General features: G+C 34.2%; 2 protein-coding genes across 2 annotated transcripts in view; one reads left to right on the top strand and one right to left on the bottom strand.

Moving 5' to 3' along the window:
• Positions 1–9,054: 9,054 nt before the first annotated feature.
• Positions 9,055–10,084, top strand: ATPsynE (ATP synthase, subunit E). The gene is made up of 3 exons (XM_077430694.1): positions 9,055–9,195; positions 9,479–9,635; positions 9,709–10,084. The coding sequence occupies exons 1-3, from the start codon at positions 9,151–9,153 to the stop codon at positions 9,753–9,755; spliced, it is 249 nt and encodes an 82-aa protein (XP_077286820.1). The 5' UTR covers positions 9,055–9,150; the 3' UTR covers positions 9,756–10,084.
• Positions 10,085–11,169: 1,085 nt separating this feature from the next.
• The window catches only part of LOC143911702 (potassium voltage-gated channel protein Shaw-like), a 183,075-nt gene continuing 179,802 nt past the window's right edge, over positions 11,170–14,442 (bottom strand). The window contains exons 9-11 of the mRNA XM_077430707.1: positions 12,576–12,732; positions 12,353–12,490; positions 11,170–12,276 (exon numbers count right to left, since the gene is read on the bottom strand). Of these exons, the coding sequence (XP_077286833.1) occupies positions 11,522–12,276; positions 12,353–12,490; positions 12,576–12,732 (1,050 nt within the window). The 3' untranslated portion in view covers positions 11,170–11,521. The remainder of the gene's footprint in view (positions 12,277–12,352; positions 12,491–12,575; positions 12,733–14,442) is intronic.

Raw genomic sequence — 14,442 nt, 5'->3', positions numbered from 1 at the left:
CCGAACTCGCGTAATTTTTTTAATACTTTATATACATTTTTAAGAAGCAGTTGTGGACTCGCGCTCTCTCTTTCTGTCTTGCTTTTACATGCGTGCGTGCGAAAGAGATACCTACATATATACACTAAATAAGTTTTGACGATTGTTTCCGACGCATTATTTTTTTCAATAATCTATTTTTAGACATCGATGTATTTGTCGTTGTTAAAACATGCGATACATTTGAAACAGGTAGCGGTCTTTCTCTCTTTCTTTCTTGGTTTTAATTGTGTATGTGTGAGCGAGACACACAAGGATGCGAAGTTTCTAATAATCAAATAATTTTTCAACATGTATCATAAACATTTTGTATGCATTTCAGTTGCATTTGATTGATTGCACGAATTCGTGACCTATATAATTGAAAGCGGATTTCTATTGTTTTTTGCCATTTATTTTAACTCTGCAAAATGATATCGGACAGTGAAAGTGACGAAAGCGAAATAATAGCTCCTCGCCGAGGAACTCGACAAATCAGCAGCTCTACTGATTCTGAAAATGAATTTATCGACAATAATCAATTCCCAAGTAATAACTCCTTATATGACTTTGACAACGAACCCGAAATTTACTTTGATGATGAACCCGAAATTGAAGAGCTTTTAAAAAATTGATAAATATTTATAAAGCTTAATTGAAAAATAAATATAAATACGTATATAAAAAAAATGTTTCGTGCCACTGATGCGCTGGCAAAGAAAGTATTGAAATACGACAATTAATGACGACAACAACGATCAACAACGATCGTCGTAGCAATCTTCGCCGATTTCAAAACAACGATTTATCGTTGTTGTAGCAGTCAAAGGGTTAAGAAGATTTTAAATTTTGGGCCCGTGAGCATAGTATGGAATCTCGTTCTGCATGGAACACCTATTATAGGACCAATATTCTCATGTTTTTATTGTTTTTTAGGCATGCCAGCGGACGCTTCGTATGGAAAACGATTAAAAGACCTTAGCAAATATGTATATACATATGTAGGTACATATGTGTAAGACATATAATTTTTTTGTTAAATTGTTAAAATATTCTACATCGTCAAAGACATCGCGTGATGAAATTGAATTGACAAAAGACGTATCCTTTCGGGGGCAAAATGTGAAGAAAATGTACACGTCGAGGGTCTTCGGGGCTAATGTACCACCTCGGGGAAAATTCCCTATACGGGCCCGGAAGGAAGCCGGGGCCACGAGGCCTTAGATAATATTTATGGGCTACTTAAACACAAGCTACCGCGTTGCGAAATTTCTCAGGTGAGGCGATTTAAAGCCGCGTGGAAGCGAAAGAATACCGGAGGATCGGTGTGAGAAGGGGCGGAGCGGGGGATGGTATTTTGAGGTGATTTTCGCCTCGCTAATGTCGCCCGTGGGACGCGAAAACTCAATTTGGGTCGACGCGACGGCTCGGCGAATTTGTGTTTTTAATGAACGCCTTCGAATTATGGCGTTAATCCCGCGGAACGTAATTAAAATGAAACTATATGTATGTACTTAATATAATATATAATAAAAAAAATAAATCAAACGGGAGTGCCGCTCGCACAGCGTGGATTAGCGGTGACCAGTGTGGACGAACAATGTAATAGTTTGCAAAACTAACGCAAGATGCCAATGCAACGCTGAAAACTAGCATGGTGTGTTTATACCAGGGCTGTTGGGTCGTCGAAACAAACACAGACTCCTGAAACCAACCCCGACTCCTAAAACCGACTCCAATCTTGAAAATTTTGAAATGTAAAATTTATTTTTTTTACCCATCGGGGTAAACTCTGCAGTATTAACTCATACAGAATGCCGCATATACATACATATGTTCAAAAAATAGTGAGCTGGTGTACATCATAAACTGTTCAATATTTCAATGTTTTTTTTCTCTTTCCTATTATGCTGTACATTAACATTAGAATAATATAATACTATGATTACTAACCAAATTAAATTAAATTGTAAAATAGAAAATGATCTGTAGATCAGTAACTATTAAAATAGATATAAGATGTATTGTGAACATAATTTCGTAATAATAAAAAGCATTTAAAAATCAAAAATTAATATTTTTTTTTATTCATAAGGAAATTTATGAAACATATAAAATGCACGCATTTATCGTAATGGATTTCTCAAATATCATGCCTCACTAAATTTTCCCCAAACATGAGAAAAAGGCAAAAACACAAACACCTTGTCTCAGATCCGCACACATTGGGTATTGGTAAGTCACTCTCAGTTCAGTCAGTTATTCAAAGTCACTCAAGTCAGTTATTCAAAATTTGTTTACATCTTATATATACAACCAAAACGGCGTCTGTATTTCGTTTCTGATTGGTTGACGTCAAAGTCGTTTCTGATTGGCTGAATTGGTCAAAAATGTTTCTAATTGGTCGGTCGTTAAATAATATTTCGATTCAAATAAATTTAATCAATGAATGCGATTTCAATGCGAAGTCGGGGTTGGAGTCACTTGAATTTGTAACCACTTTGACTTCAGCCAAATATACTATATATGACTGCATCGCCCTGGTTTTATAGGTACATATTTATATGTATGTGTATCAATATTTTAAGTTCTGTTGATCAACATGAGAAAATTCGTATCTAGTGTTGATCACTGATCACGTTTTTATGGTCTTAAAAATATGTGTGTGAGTGTATATTAAGAACCTTACAAGATCAATATTACTGACGTCAATAATACTGACGCATTAACTTCTATCTCTGTTTAGCCAGCAGCACAGCAGTGGTTCAATACCTACTATGGGTGTCACTCAAGGGCAGCCAGTAAAAACATCATGGGAAAATATAATATAAGCAGTGGTTTATAGCAATTTATATACATATGTATGTACAAGTTTAATACCAATGGGTGTCACTCAGGGGCAGCCCGTAAAATCATCATGGGAAAATATAATTGTATAAAAATATTCAATATATATGTACAACAAAATAGGAAATACTGTGTTTAATTTTTACTTAATACGTCAAACTATCAATATTTCCAACTTACACGGTCAGTATTATTGTCAATATAATAAGTTATCGTCAATATTATTGATTGAAATTGAAATTTTAGAAAATGGTATCTTAAATATTTTTTCTTAACCCTTTGAATGCTGAGCAACGCCAATCGCCGTTTTTCCAACAAATCCATGGGCCTGAAAACCCCCGATAGGCATTGCATTTTGAGCATGTACAAAGTAAACAAGAATACTACCCGTGAAGCCTTTCCAGGTAGCATTGAACATGGGTCGTTTAATCATTTGTCAACGTTTATAAAGACTGGTTTACAGCAAAATTTCTGAATTTATAACCATAGCAGAATTTCCCAATGGAAATCCCTAACTGCTGAGTATTTTAGATTGTGGCTTGGCATTTAGATTGTGAGCATTACATTTTAACAACAATCATGAAGATGGAACTAGTTTGGGAAAAAATGCATTCATTAATAGACTGTTTTTGTTTATTTTATATTGTTGCAAGATATATTAGAGAGTCTAAACATACCTTCACAAATCTCGAAATCCTCGGCGGTAGTTATCTAGGGTTTGTTTGGATTAGCTACAATTTTCATACCTGCTTTCTATTGGATTTCTAAATAATTTTAGTTGGAAATGTCGGTGAAATTTTCAGCGTGGCAGGCTTTCAACAAAATAGACGTCAGCACTCAAAGGGTTAACCGAAAATAGTACTCTCACTCTTGAGTTTCGAGTGAGAGTACTATTTTCATATTTTTCTGCAAAACTGTATATGTATCTATGTATTAAATTGAAAATTCATGGCCATAAGTTTCAATTTAATATATTGAGAAGCATTAAAATTTTAGTGAATATCCACCATCGGAAATTAAATAAAGGGAAATTGGGACGTTTTTAATGACGCATTGTTTATTTCATACGATACGAAGCGTAGAATTTTTTTACTGTTTAACGACATCGAAATAGTGAGTCGAAAGGGGCGAATAATACGAATAGTGAAAGTCGTCGGAAGTCGTCGTAAAAACGAGCATAAAACTTGGAATCATACTATCGTGAAATCTTCGCGTTATAATAATATTAAATTCGTGCCGTTTACGATTATTTCGTTCGTGGATATCGGAGAGAATCAAAAACACATATCCCAGCACCAGATAGTCTCTTGGAGCGGTGCCAGCTTCCGTTGAACAGATGTTCCATGCAACAAAAATAATAAAGAAAATCTTCCCCAGCCTTCTGGAGGGGTAGGCGAGTGTTCTAATGTTGAGTTATTATTTACCTAATGTCTAAAATATCGAACTATTATGTATATATGACGCACACTTCGCTATTCCGTTTCCTTATTCTACTTGAGACGATGCACTAAAACAACCACCCACGCTCTGAACTATAATTACATTGAATCTAAATACCAAATCATTAGAATGAAAATGAGATTCCGTTAAAAATTGGAAAATTTCAAGTGATTTCGTATGATATATATTGTTTGAAAATAATTTAAAATAATGATAAATATTAACTACGAGTGAAGTAAAAATATATAAGAGAGATAAAGAGAGCATATAATGCAAATTTTATAAAATACTATCTGAAACCGGCATGCGTTGCAACGCCACAATAACGCATGCAATTCCCGTTCCCGTTCCCGTTCTCGTTCCCGATCCCGTTCCCGTTTCTGTTATCGTTCCCGTTCCCATTTGTCGGAAAAATGCAGGCAGCGAACACATTTGAAATTATTGCGTTGCAATAACACTCATTCCTGTTTTTTCCGTTTTTTTTTCACAGAAATCTTCCCGGACGTGCATACAACAAATCCTGAAAGTTCCATCGCAATCGCCTCAGTGGTTTAGGAGCCTATTCGAGACACACACACAGACATTCATTTTTACCAGGAAGGCCTTACAGGTACACCCCAATTACAAATTTACAAATTACAATTCAGCATTTTTTTTATATAAATCACTGAATTACGAGACACTGTAAAACTCGTAAATCAATGAGACATCTATTAATTTGTACACAAACTTATTTATTGTACATTAATTAATAACAAATTATAGGTGACATATCGTATAGGAGGGATTTTTAGCCAATTTTTTTCCGGGAACCGTTTCAACAATGAAATCAGAGAAAATTGGCAAACTCTGATCCACAAATCCAGGTCTAACCAACAGCATACTCTGAAAAATCCATTTTCATTCGAGGCTCGGACCCAGGGATCGAACCCGCCGCCTCTCAACGCTAAGCAGAAGCTTAACGATCGAGCTATGCTGCTGGCTATATATAATATATAGATAAAAAGGTTATAGGCGTTTAAACAATTAAACGACCGTTTAAACGACCGAGCCAGCAGCGTGGCTCGGTCGTTAAGCTTCTGCTTAACACTGAGAGGCGCCGAGTTCGATCCCTTGAGCTGACCTCGATTGAAAAGAATTTTTCTGAGTATATCTGTAATGCTGCTGGTCAGACCAGGATTTGTGACTCCTGGTTGATCGTTTCCTATCAGAGTTTGCCAATTTTCTCTGATTTCATTGTTGAAACGATTCCCGATTAAAAATTGGCTAAAAATCCTTCCTACCCACTATGTCACCACTATTTGAGTATGATTAATGTAAATATTACAATAAAAATGTATGTACAATTCATAGATGTCTCGTTAATTGTCGAGTTTAAGTCAGTGTCTCGTAATTTAGCGACTTATATAATAAAAAAATGCTGTATTGTTTGTAATTTGGCCAGGAAGTAGCATTGGGGTTTACCTGTAATGCCTTCCTGGTATGAAATAAATAAATAAACAATTAAAATCTGACATAGCGAGAGGGTGGCGAAAGGTAAAAAAAAACGATCGAAAGAGTGTAGATAAATACTAATGAACAATGTTGTATTTCTTGACCAAAATGCAATGCGAAACTGAAACGAAATGTAATTGGTCATCGCGGGTCAAGTGAGGGGGGGGGTGAATGAGATTGCTTGTATATTTTACGTAAGTCTCATGCTGGAGCTTTCATATCAATCATATGTACATACCTAGTTCTGTATGGCTTACTGTAGAATCTGTCTCCCCCTAGAGAGTCTGCTTTGCATCACTTCTGGATTGTGTCAATTCGTGATTTTCGACCTTTCTTCAGCGTTGGTCGATCGAACATCCATTCAGTCATTTTAAAACACTATTATATTATCAACACTTTCTGTTAAATACACACTTCATTAGCAAACACTCACATAAATCACTTTGTATTACCATAAACACTATAAAATTAATAATTAAACGAAAGAAAATATTAAAATGGTGTATATCTTTAGAATTAAATAATGTAATATTTCAGTTGTTTAGGCGTTGCTAATCGATTCATTTGTTTACTTAATTTGATTTTAGAGTATTATTTGAAATTTAAAATCGGTCACTGTAAGCTGTAAGGAATCAATAATACGTACCTCAATTTCCAAATTATCCTAAAGATAATAAAATACATATATAAATGTATATATTATATAAATACATAAATATGTATATATGTATGTGCATATAATATGTAGAACCATTATAATACCAGTGAATTACTTTAAAATCTCGATTAGTTCACTGTTGAATCATTTGATATCCATGACAAATATTGGCAATTGACTATTTTTTATATTATTTTTACATATATACATATATATAGGTATATATCAGGAAGGCTTAACAGATAAACCCCAATGCGCCTTCGTGGCCAGTTAAAACAAACATCGATATATAATTTTTAGAATAATTTTAAGGAATCATCACAGAGACACATATGGATAAATTTTTGAAGTTACATTTTCAGAGCATTTTTTTTAATATAATTTCGAGATGTTAAGAAGTTTGCGCGACATTTATGGACAAATTTGCAGCAAATTGATAAAAGAGTCACAAATCAAGGTCTGGCAACAATTAGTGAGACTCGAACCCGTGACCACTATATTCGAAAGTATATAACTACTAGTCCAAGCTGCTGGTTATATGTACTTGTTACAGAATATATACTACTAAAAATATGTACATATATACATTTTGTGTCAGATTTGCATACATACAGGGGTCGAGCAATCTAGTTTTACAGCGTCTGTGCAGTTTTTTAGCAATTTATTTCATCTTAGTAAATGCATAATCGCTTGAAATATTATCCATTATTCAGCTTTTGAACTAATTCTCTCACTAAGCCGTTTGAGAATTATATTATAAAGTACCACAATTTACAGTCGTTTCGTAGACCGGCGGAAGATTGTAACACAAGGCGATGGTTCTTAATCTTAGGGTTATTAGCCACTAATGGGTTCTTTGGATTATTTTAAGGACCAGCGCCGAGTCAACATAACTATGTATTAAAACATAACGTTGTAATTTGAAGCTGAAAAGGGGAAAACCACTACCTGCAGGTACTATGTATATTATATTTCGGAACATTATATTATTCATTGTACACTTTCGCAGTTAGGTTTAGCACAAAGGTTGAATAAATTCTATCTCATTTCTCAAAGGTTTAATAAAATTCTCGAAAATATTCTAATTCATCGATTCAATTTTCAGGAATAATAATGTTTAAACAACGGATTTCCGAAAACCCCAGGAAACCCGCTAGATAACGGCACTGGTTATAATCAGGGTTGTGAAATCAGAGTATAAGTTAGAGACGTCGGGTCATTGGTTTGGATAAATACAAGAAAAAACAAAAGTTTTTTTTACGATGTAAGGTATGTTCATACCTAGTCCGCACGTACCGACTTCAGCAGGTATCCGGCCGTACGAAAAGTATTCTTTGGTACATTTTGTATGGGTATATTCATACCAACCGTCACGTTTACGCCACGGCAGGCTTACAGCAGTACCCGACATTTCCTGTTCATACCTTACAGCAACATCCGTCAACGTATCGTATCCGTTTTTTGGCCATCGTGGAAATATACACGCGAATTACGTGCCATGAGTCTGCCGCTTTGCTGTTTTGGACCAATTATCGATAGTGACAGTTGACAGCTGTTCAATCTTTCGAGATGGTTTTGGCGCAAATATTTAAAAAAAAATTTAATTTTTTACGGAAATATTTAAAAAAAATTTGTCCATTATCCACAAGCTCCTTATACAGTGTCCAAAACTCTCCTTCGGTTTTTCTATTTTTTAACATGGGATGCACATCAAAACACCTCCGTGCTTTTTTATTGCCTTCTTGAACTTCTTCTTGCAACAACAGCGCGATTATACATAATTTTTCGGTCGATAAACGTCGAAACATTTTTGCTGACTTGAATTCTGACGCGTAGCTATGAATGCACGTGTATGCATTCATATTGCAAGTACTCGACCATACGACGTAAGCAATATTGCGCCGTATCGTCATGGCCTCTAATGTATAAGTAAGCCGATTTTGCCTTGCACTCTTAAGACCCCAGTATTTTTTTATCAAAATACAGCTTTTCTCAATAAAAATTGGTTCAATATATATCTTATTAATCATTTTATACATCAACATAAAAAGTTTTAGTCCTATAACATGTTTTTGACTATTTTTGTATTAAAAAATAGCGACAAGTATCAACACGCAAACGCGCATAGGTAAGGCCAACATGCAACTGCATGACTTAATAGCCACGCGCCGAAAGCGACGATAACAATGGTGTACGAAAATATAGCCGTCTCTTTATCTCGCATTGATTCATCGATCAACAAGAATATGCAAGAATAGTCAAAAACATGACTTATCGCTATCGCCTTTAAATCATACTTTGGAACGTAGAAATGTATAAATGTATTTTTTTACGATGTACCCCTTTTCTAAATCATACAAAATCTGTTAAAATAAATTTCTTGTAGTTCATTCTAGGAATACAAGAAATATAGGGTGTATAGCTTTGAAAACCACATAGTTATTCCGAAAAACGTAAAAATTGGGGCACTTGCATACCCCACTTCAGTGAGGGAGGGTTAATCTCATTATTTTAGAAATAAAGTTCAAAAGATGATGATATTTCGAATTATAAAGGCATGTACATGCGTATAATTCGAAAATCGATTTGACATTAACATCCAGCGTGCAAACGTTGGCAGCAGTGCTTGTCTCCGTCTAGCACGTCAATTGGCTCTCCGGCTAGTAATCGTGTAATTCCTGTTGAAAGTGAACATGGCTGATTTAGGTCCCCCCGTTCGAGTCTCCCCACTCATCAAGGTGAGAAAACACTCTCAAACCCAACCCACCATTGCCTCATATCTTCAAATCCTCACCACTTCCTCACCCGGCCCTGCAGCTCGCAATTCAGTTTATAGGTTATGTGTCAACCGTGACTTATGTAATGATCATTTTCATACACCCGCCTTATGTCATATTTGAAAAAGTGGTACATTTATCCGAGATGTTTTTTTTAGATAATTCGACTGGTTTCACCCGTGCTTATATCATATGTGAACTTTCGTTCTTCAGTGTGTAACTTTATATGCGCTACGTGTTTCAGTTCGGACGATGGAGCTTGCTGGTCGCCGGTATCTTGTATGGAGCCGGACACCAGAGCCGACTCGCCAAGCGTGAAGTTTTCGTCCGGGTAGAGGATGCCAAGAAGAAGGCCATCCGAGATGCAAGAATCGGCGAAGAGAAGAGGAAGAAGAACGAGGGTATACTTATCTTTATTTTTATCATTTCGAATTTATTCCTATTTGCTATTTCTAATACTGTTTACTATTGCAGAGGAAATGGCCGAGTTCGACAGGATCGCTAATCCCAAGAAGGCGTAGATTATTATTTAATACAAATTATACCGGTCACCTGTTCACACGTTATTTAGTCCACAAGTAAACTGCTTGAAAATATTTATCGTCGATATATTTTTATGGTTTGTTTGTAGCTCTATATGTTGAATGAATTGTTATATTTCAAATAATGAGCGTTTGTTCCGCCACCATTGTCATGTAAATTTTAATAAATATATAGAGTAAGTAGTCATTGTTTTTTATTTATTAATAAATAACTTTTGCCGATGTGTACTTACATTATAAAATTGTTCAGGGCGTTGTTGACTTATTCCGTTTGGGACGAATAAAAAAATGTAGACATGTATTTATCCATATTTATTTCGTATAATTCATATACTGAGGAACATTATAAAAATATACATTGATTTAAATCAAAATAAATATATTAGGCCCACTGCTTAACTGCCGAAATACACATTCAATTTATCACTAACAATTTAAAAATCAAATATGCAATCTGTAGTCCTATCCAATTTCATATTGTGTTTTATTTTTTACATAATACATACGGCGGTAACAAATATAATCAAAAATGCACATATTCTAATCTAAAAAAATAATCTTTTTAATTGAAAACATCAATAACAAATACATAATATGTATGCAATATTTCGCTATAATATAACACATGTAAATAAAATATATTTATTATATTATTAATAAGATGTTTTTGTGATAACAAAATTGTAATTGAGATTTTGGCCTGCAATTCATTTTATTGGCACGAGATGGAGTAAATTTTAAAGTTTTAAATATTTATTTTAAAATATTGAATTATTTTAGTTTTTAATAAGAGCTTTATTTAAAAATATTTCTACAACTATGGAAAGAAATTCATAATAACTTCCGATTTAATTATTATTATTTTATATTGGTTATATTTCAAACGTTGTCATCGCAATCGTATATATTTTTCACATTGATATGTTTCCTTTAAATCAAAACGACGGTGATGATTCATTTTATTGTATCGCAATGATTTTTACAGGATTGTAGAGTGCAAAAGAGATACGACACAGTTAAAACAATTGTGCAATACTAAGAAGCCTGATACAATCATTTGGTTTTCTGCATATTTCTGTGGACATGGATAAATTCTATTACAGATACATTAAATTACATAATTATTTATAATGTCAAATTTAAATTATACACTTTGAAGTCGAACGCAATTATAGTTCCCGTGGAAATTTTTATTTGAATATTTTATGCCATTTTTTTTTTTTGTATATTTGGCACAGTTGAAATTTGAGTCTTTTATTTAAATTTCAGTCGTATTTAAATTGTATGAGATTGAATTATCATAATCACCATATATAAATATCGATTTTGCAATGCTTTAAACGAATTGTAGTTCGTACAATCAATCATTGGTTTTTTTTTTATTTTCTCCTTTAGAAAGTTTAAATCTACAATATGTATAGTATAATTGTAATTTTTTTCAAATGAATGTTCCGATAGAGTGCAAGATATGCTCGATTTTCAAAAAATTTCCGAATAATATAATTTAAATTCAATTGACATGACAAACGGAAACCATTTAAGAACCTATTTTATTTATTTCTTTATTTAAAATTATATTTTTATTTCATATACATGTACAAACATCAATAAGTTAAATGTATATGCCGTTCAGCGGTTGAGTTTAGTTCGTCGATACATCTATCAACAGTTTCAGATACACGTACATATATCATACCATAAATGGACCCCGGTATTCACATATTATTACATTTGCGATCATCATTTCACGTGACCTTTCTTCCATATATTTGCGAAACATTCTCATTCAAGGACACGTCACTGTCCTCGTTGCACTCGTTATCATATAGTTTATTTATGTTCTCCACGTCGACCACCCTGCTATCACAATTCACTACACTTAATATATTTGAATTGACTTCATCCATGGGATCCTTCGTACAATTGTCATTCGTGTCGTCGATATTGAGCTGACTTAAGTTTTTGCACTGGTCTATGGATATCGAACCAATGTCATTCTCATTTTCAGTGTCGTTCTGAGATATATCCGTATTGCTCTCTTCGGATATCAACGACAGCTTATTTTCATCAATCTTAGGATAGATCGGCTCCGATTGAGTCTCAACGCTTTCCTTGCCTATTATTATCTCGCGTTCTACCTTATGAACTTCTGAACTTATACCGTCGTTTGCATATATCAAATTGACGTCACTCTCCGTTGCAGGATCTTGAGAAGAATTGTCGTCTTCTTCTTTGAACGTCGACGAATCGGTGCTAATCTGATTCAGGTGGTCTATTTTTGTGCGTATTCCCTCTTCGAATCCAAGATTCTTCGGCTCGGACCGAGTCTCTCGCGGAGACGCATGCATATTAAAACCTGGTAAGAGCTTTGGTTGAAGCGGAAGCATCAGATCCATAGAGCCAGTAGTCGCAGGTCGGGGTTGAAGTGGAGGAAAATTCATCAGAGGTGGTTGAAGCGATGCCAACGATATCGCTTGAGGCGGAGATGTAATAATATCATCTGAAATATAACAAACACATTTAAGATCACAATCTATACTAACAGTAATACATACAGCCTTAATCTAAACACTCACTAGTAGGACCTCTAGCTTGTAACGGATGATTGTAAGAGTATCCGATATCCTCCGTAGCACCGTTTACTGGATTTCGCACGAGAGCCACCGAAGGACCTTGCAGAGCCAAACTTATCACATTCATACCGTTGACATTGCCTGAAATTTAGTCAATGTATAATTTATATACTTGTCATGATTAAAATAATTGGTTTAATGTTATCACTAGTCCTAGCACCATTACCACTCCCTGGAACTGCCACGGCATCCTTCACCGCAGCCGGATGGTTGTGTTTTATGGCATTCATACGTCTGTTAGATACACCACATTCTCTATTATTGCGCCTGGGTTGTTCTACGGGTAATACACGCCGACGCTTCTTCGGAAGTTTAGATCTAGCCTGAAACAGTATTATGAAACTATATTAAAACAAACAAATACAAATACAGCAAGCAGTATGGCTTGGTGGTTGTGGTTATATTTAGCACTGAGAGGCTATCGGGTTCGATCACGTGCTTATCTTTAATACTGCTGGTCAGACTTGGGTATTTGTGACTTCAAGTCGATCGTTTCTTAACAGAGTTTGCCAATTTATCTGATTTCATTGTTGAAACGGTTCCTCCATCAAATTGGCAAAAATCATCCTAGCGGCTATGTGACAAATATCTGAATTTGATTTATGTACAATATATAAAAATTTATGTATAAGTCTAAATCCATAGATGTCTCTATGGATTAATTAATTGCTAAATTCGGGTTCTTCCGCCTCTTAAAATACAGCTATTTATTATTATTTTTTACATTTTATACCAGGAAGGCGTTACAGGTAAACCCCAATGCGCCTTCCTGGCCAATTATAAACCATACAGCATTTTTATTTATTATACAAGTCGCTGAATTACGAGACACTGACTTAAACTCGCAAGTTAATGAGACATCTATGAATTGTACATAAATTTTATTGTACATTAATCATACTCAAATAGTGGTGACATAGTAGGTAGGAAGGATTTTTAGCTAATTTTTAATCGGGAACCGTTTCAACAATGAAATCAGAGAAAATTGGCAAACTCTGATAGGAAACGATCGACCAGGAGTAACAAATATCCAGGTCTGACCAGCAGCATTACAGATATCTTTTCAATAGAGGTCAGCTCATTGGATCGAACTCGGCGACTCTCGGTGTTAAGCAGAAGCTTAACGACAGAGCTATGCTGCTGGCTATTATGTAATAAAAATCTGCAATGTTTGTAATTAATTGTCTAGGAAGGCGCATAGGGGTCTACCTGTTAGGCATTCCTGGTATATATACAATAAAAATAAAATAAAATAAAGAGCGAAATTTGATGAATACATGCTTTTGATTGAGTATAGTGTATGAACTTTACATCACTGTGAGCTATTTTTATGGAGTATCTCAATGAATTTGAAGACATTGTGCAAATAAATATATGTCAGAAGAGCTTATTTTAACCACCATAATAGCAATGAATCATTACAATTGATATGTATTCAATAAATGTACCATCAAGACGTACATAATACCTTACTCAATAACCATTTGACAACTGATTTATATTGTGTTGAAGCGATCATCCTCACTCAACTATCAAAGCCAAATATTTTACAATATTCAATTAGTTTGTGTGAGTAATTCATTAAAATTAGTTTGACCTAAATAAAATTGAACGCCACAGATCAATAAAGAGCGAAATAGTCTGAAACTATGATACTATTCATACTTTTGAACAATGCTCTTGTACTACAATGCTGAATTAACAAACTAATAGATGTAGTATGAGGTAATAATGAATTTTTATCATGATTGAGCATAATAGAGGATTGTTTGTAAGCTTTGAGTGCTATTAAATAAAGTTGTTTTCAAACAATTCTCATCATTTAAATATTTCAACGATACTTAACACATTCCAGAGTAAAGTTTGAACACTATATACATATGTACATCGAAAAAATAGTTAATATTTAATAAATAATCAGGATTGTCTTATTATATGTACTTATGTATATACGTAGTGTTGCCAACTGGGAAGTAAAAAAAATTAAAATCTTGTTAAAAGATTAAATATTATTAAAAATTTATAAAAAGGCT

The sequence above is a fragment of the Arctopsyche grandis genome, chromosome 5 (assembly GCF_051622035.1).
Source record: "Arctopsyche grandis isolate Sample6627 chromosome 5, ASM5162203v2, whole genome shotgun sequence".
Lineage (NCBI taxonomy): Eukaryota > Metazoa > Arthropoda > Insecta > Trichoptera > Hydropsychidae > Arctopsyche > Arctopsyche grandis.
This window is presented reverse-complemented; position numbering and strand designations above follow the sequence as displayed.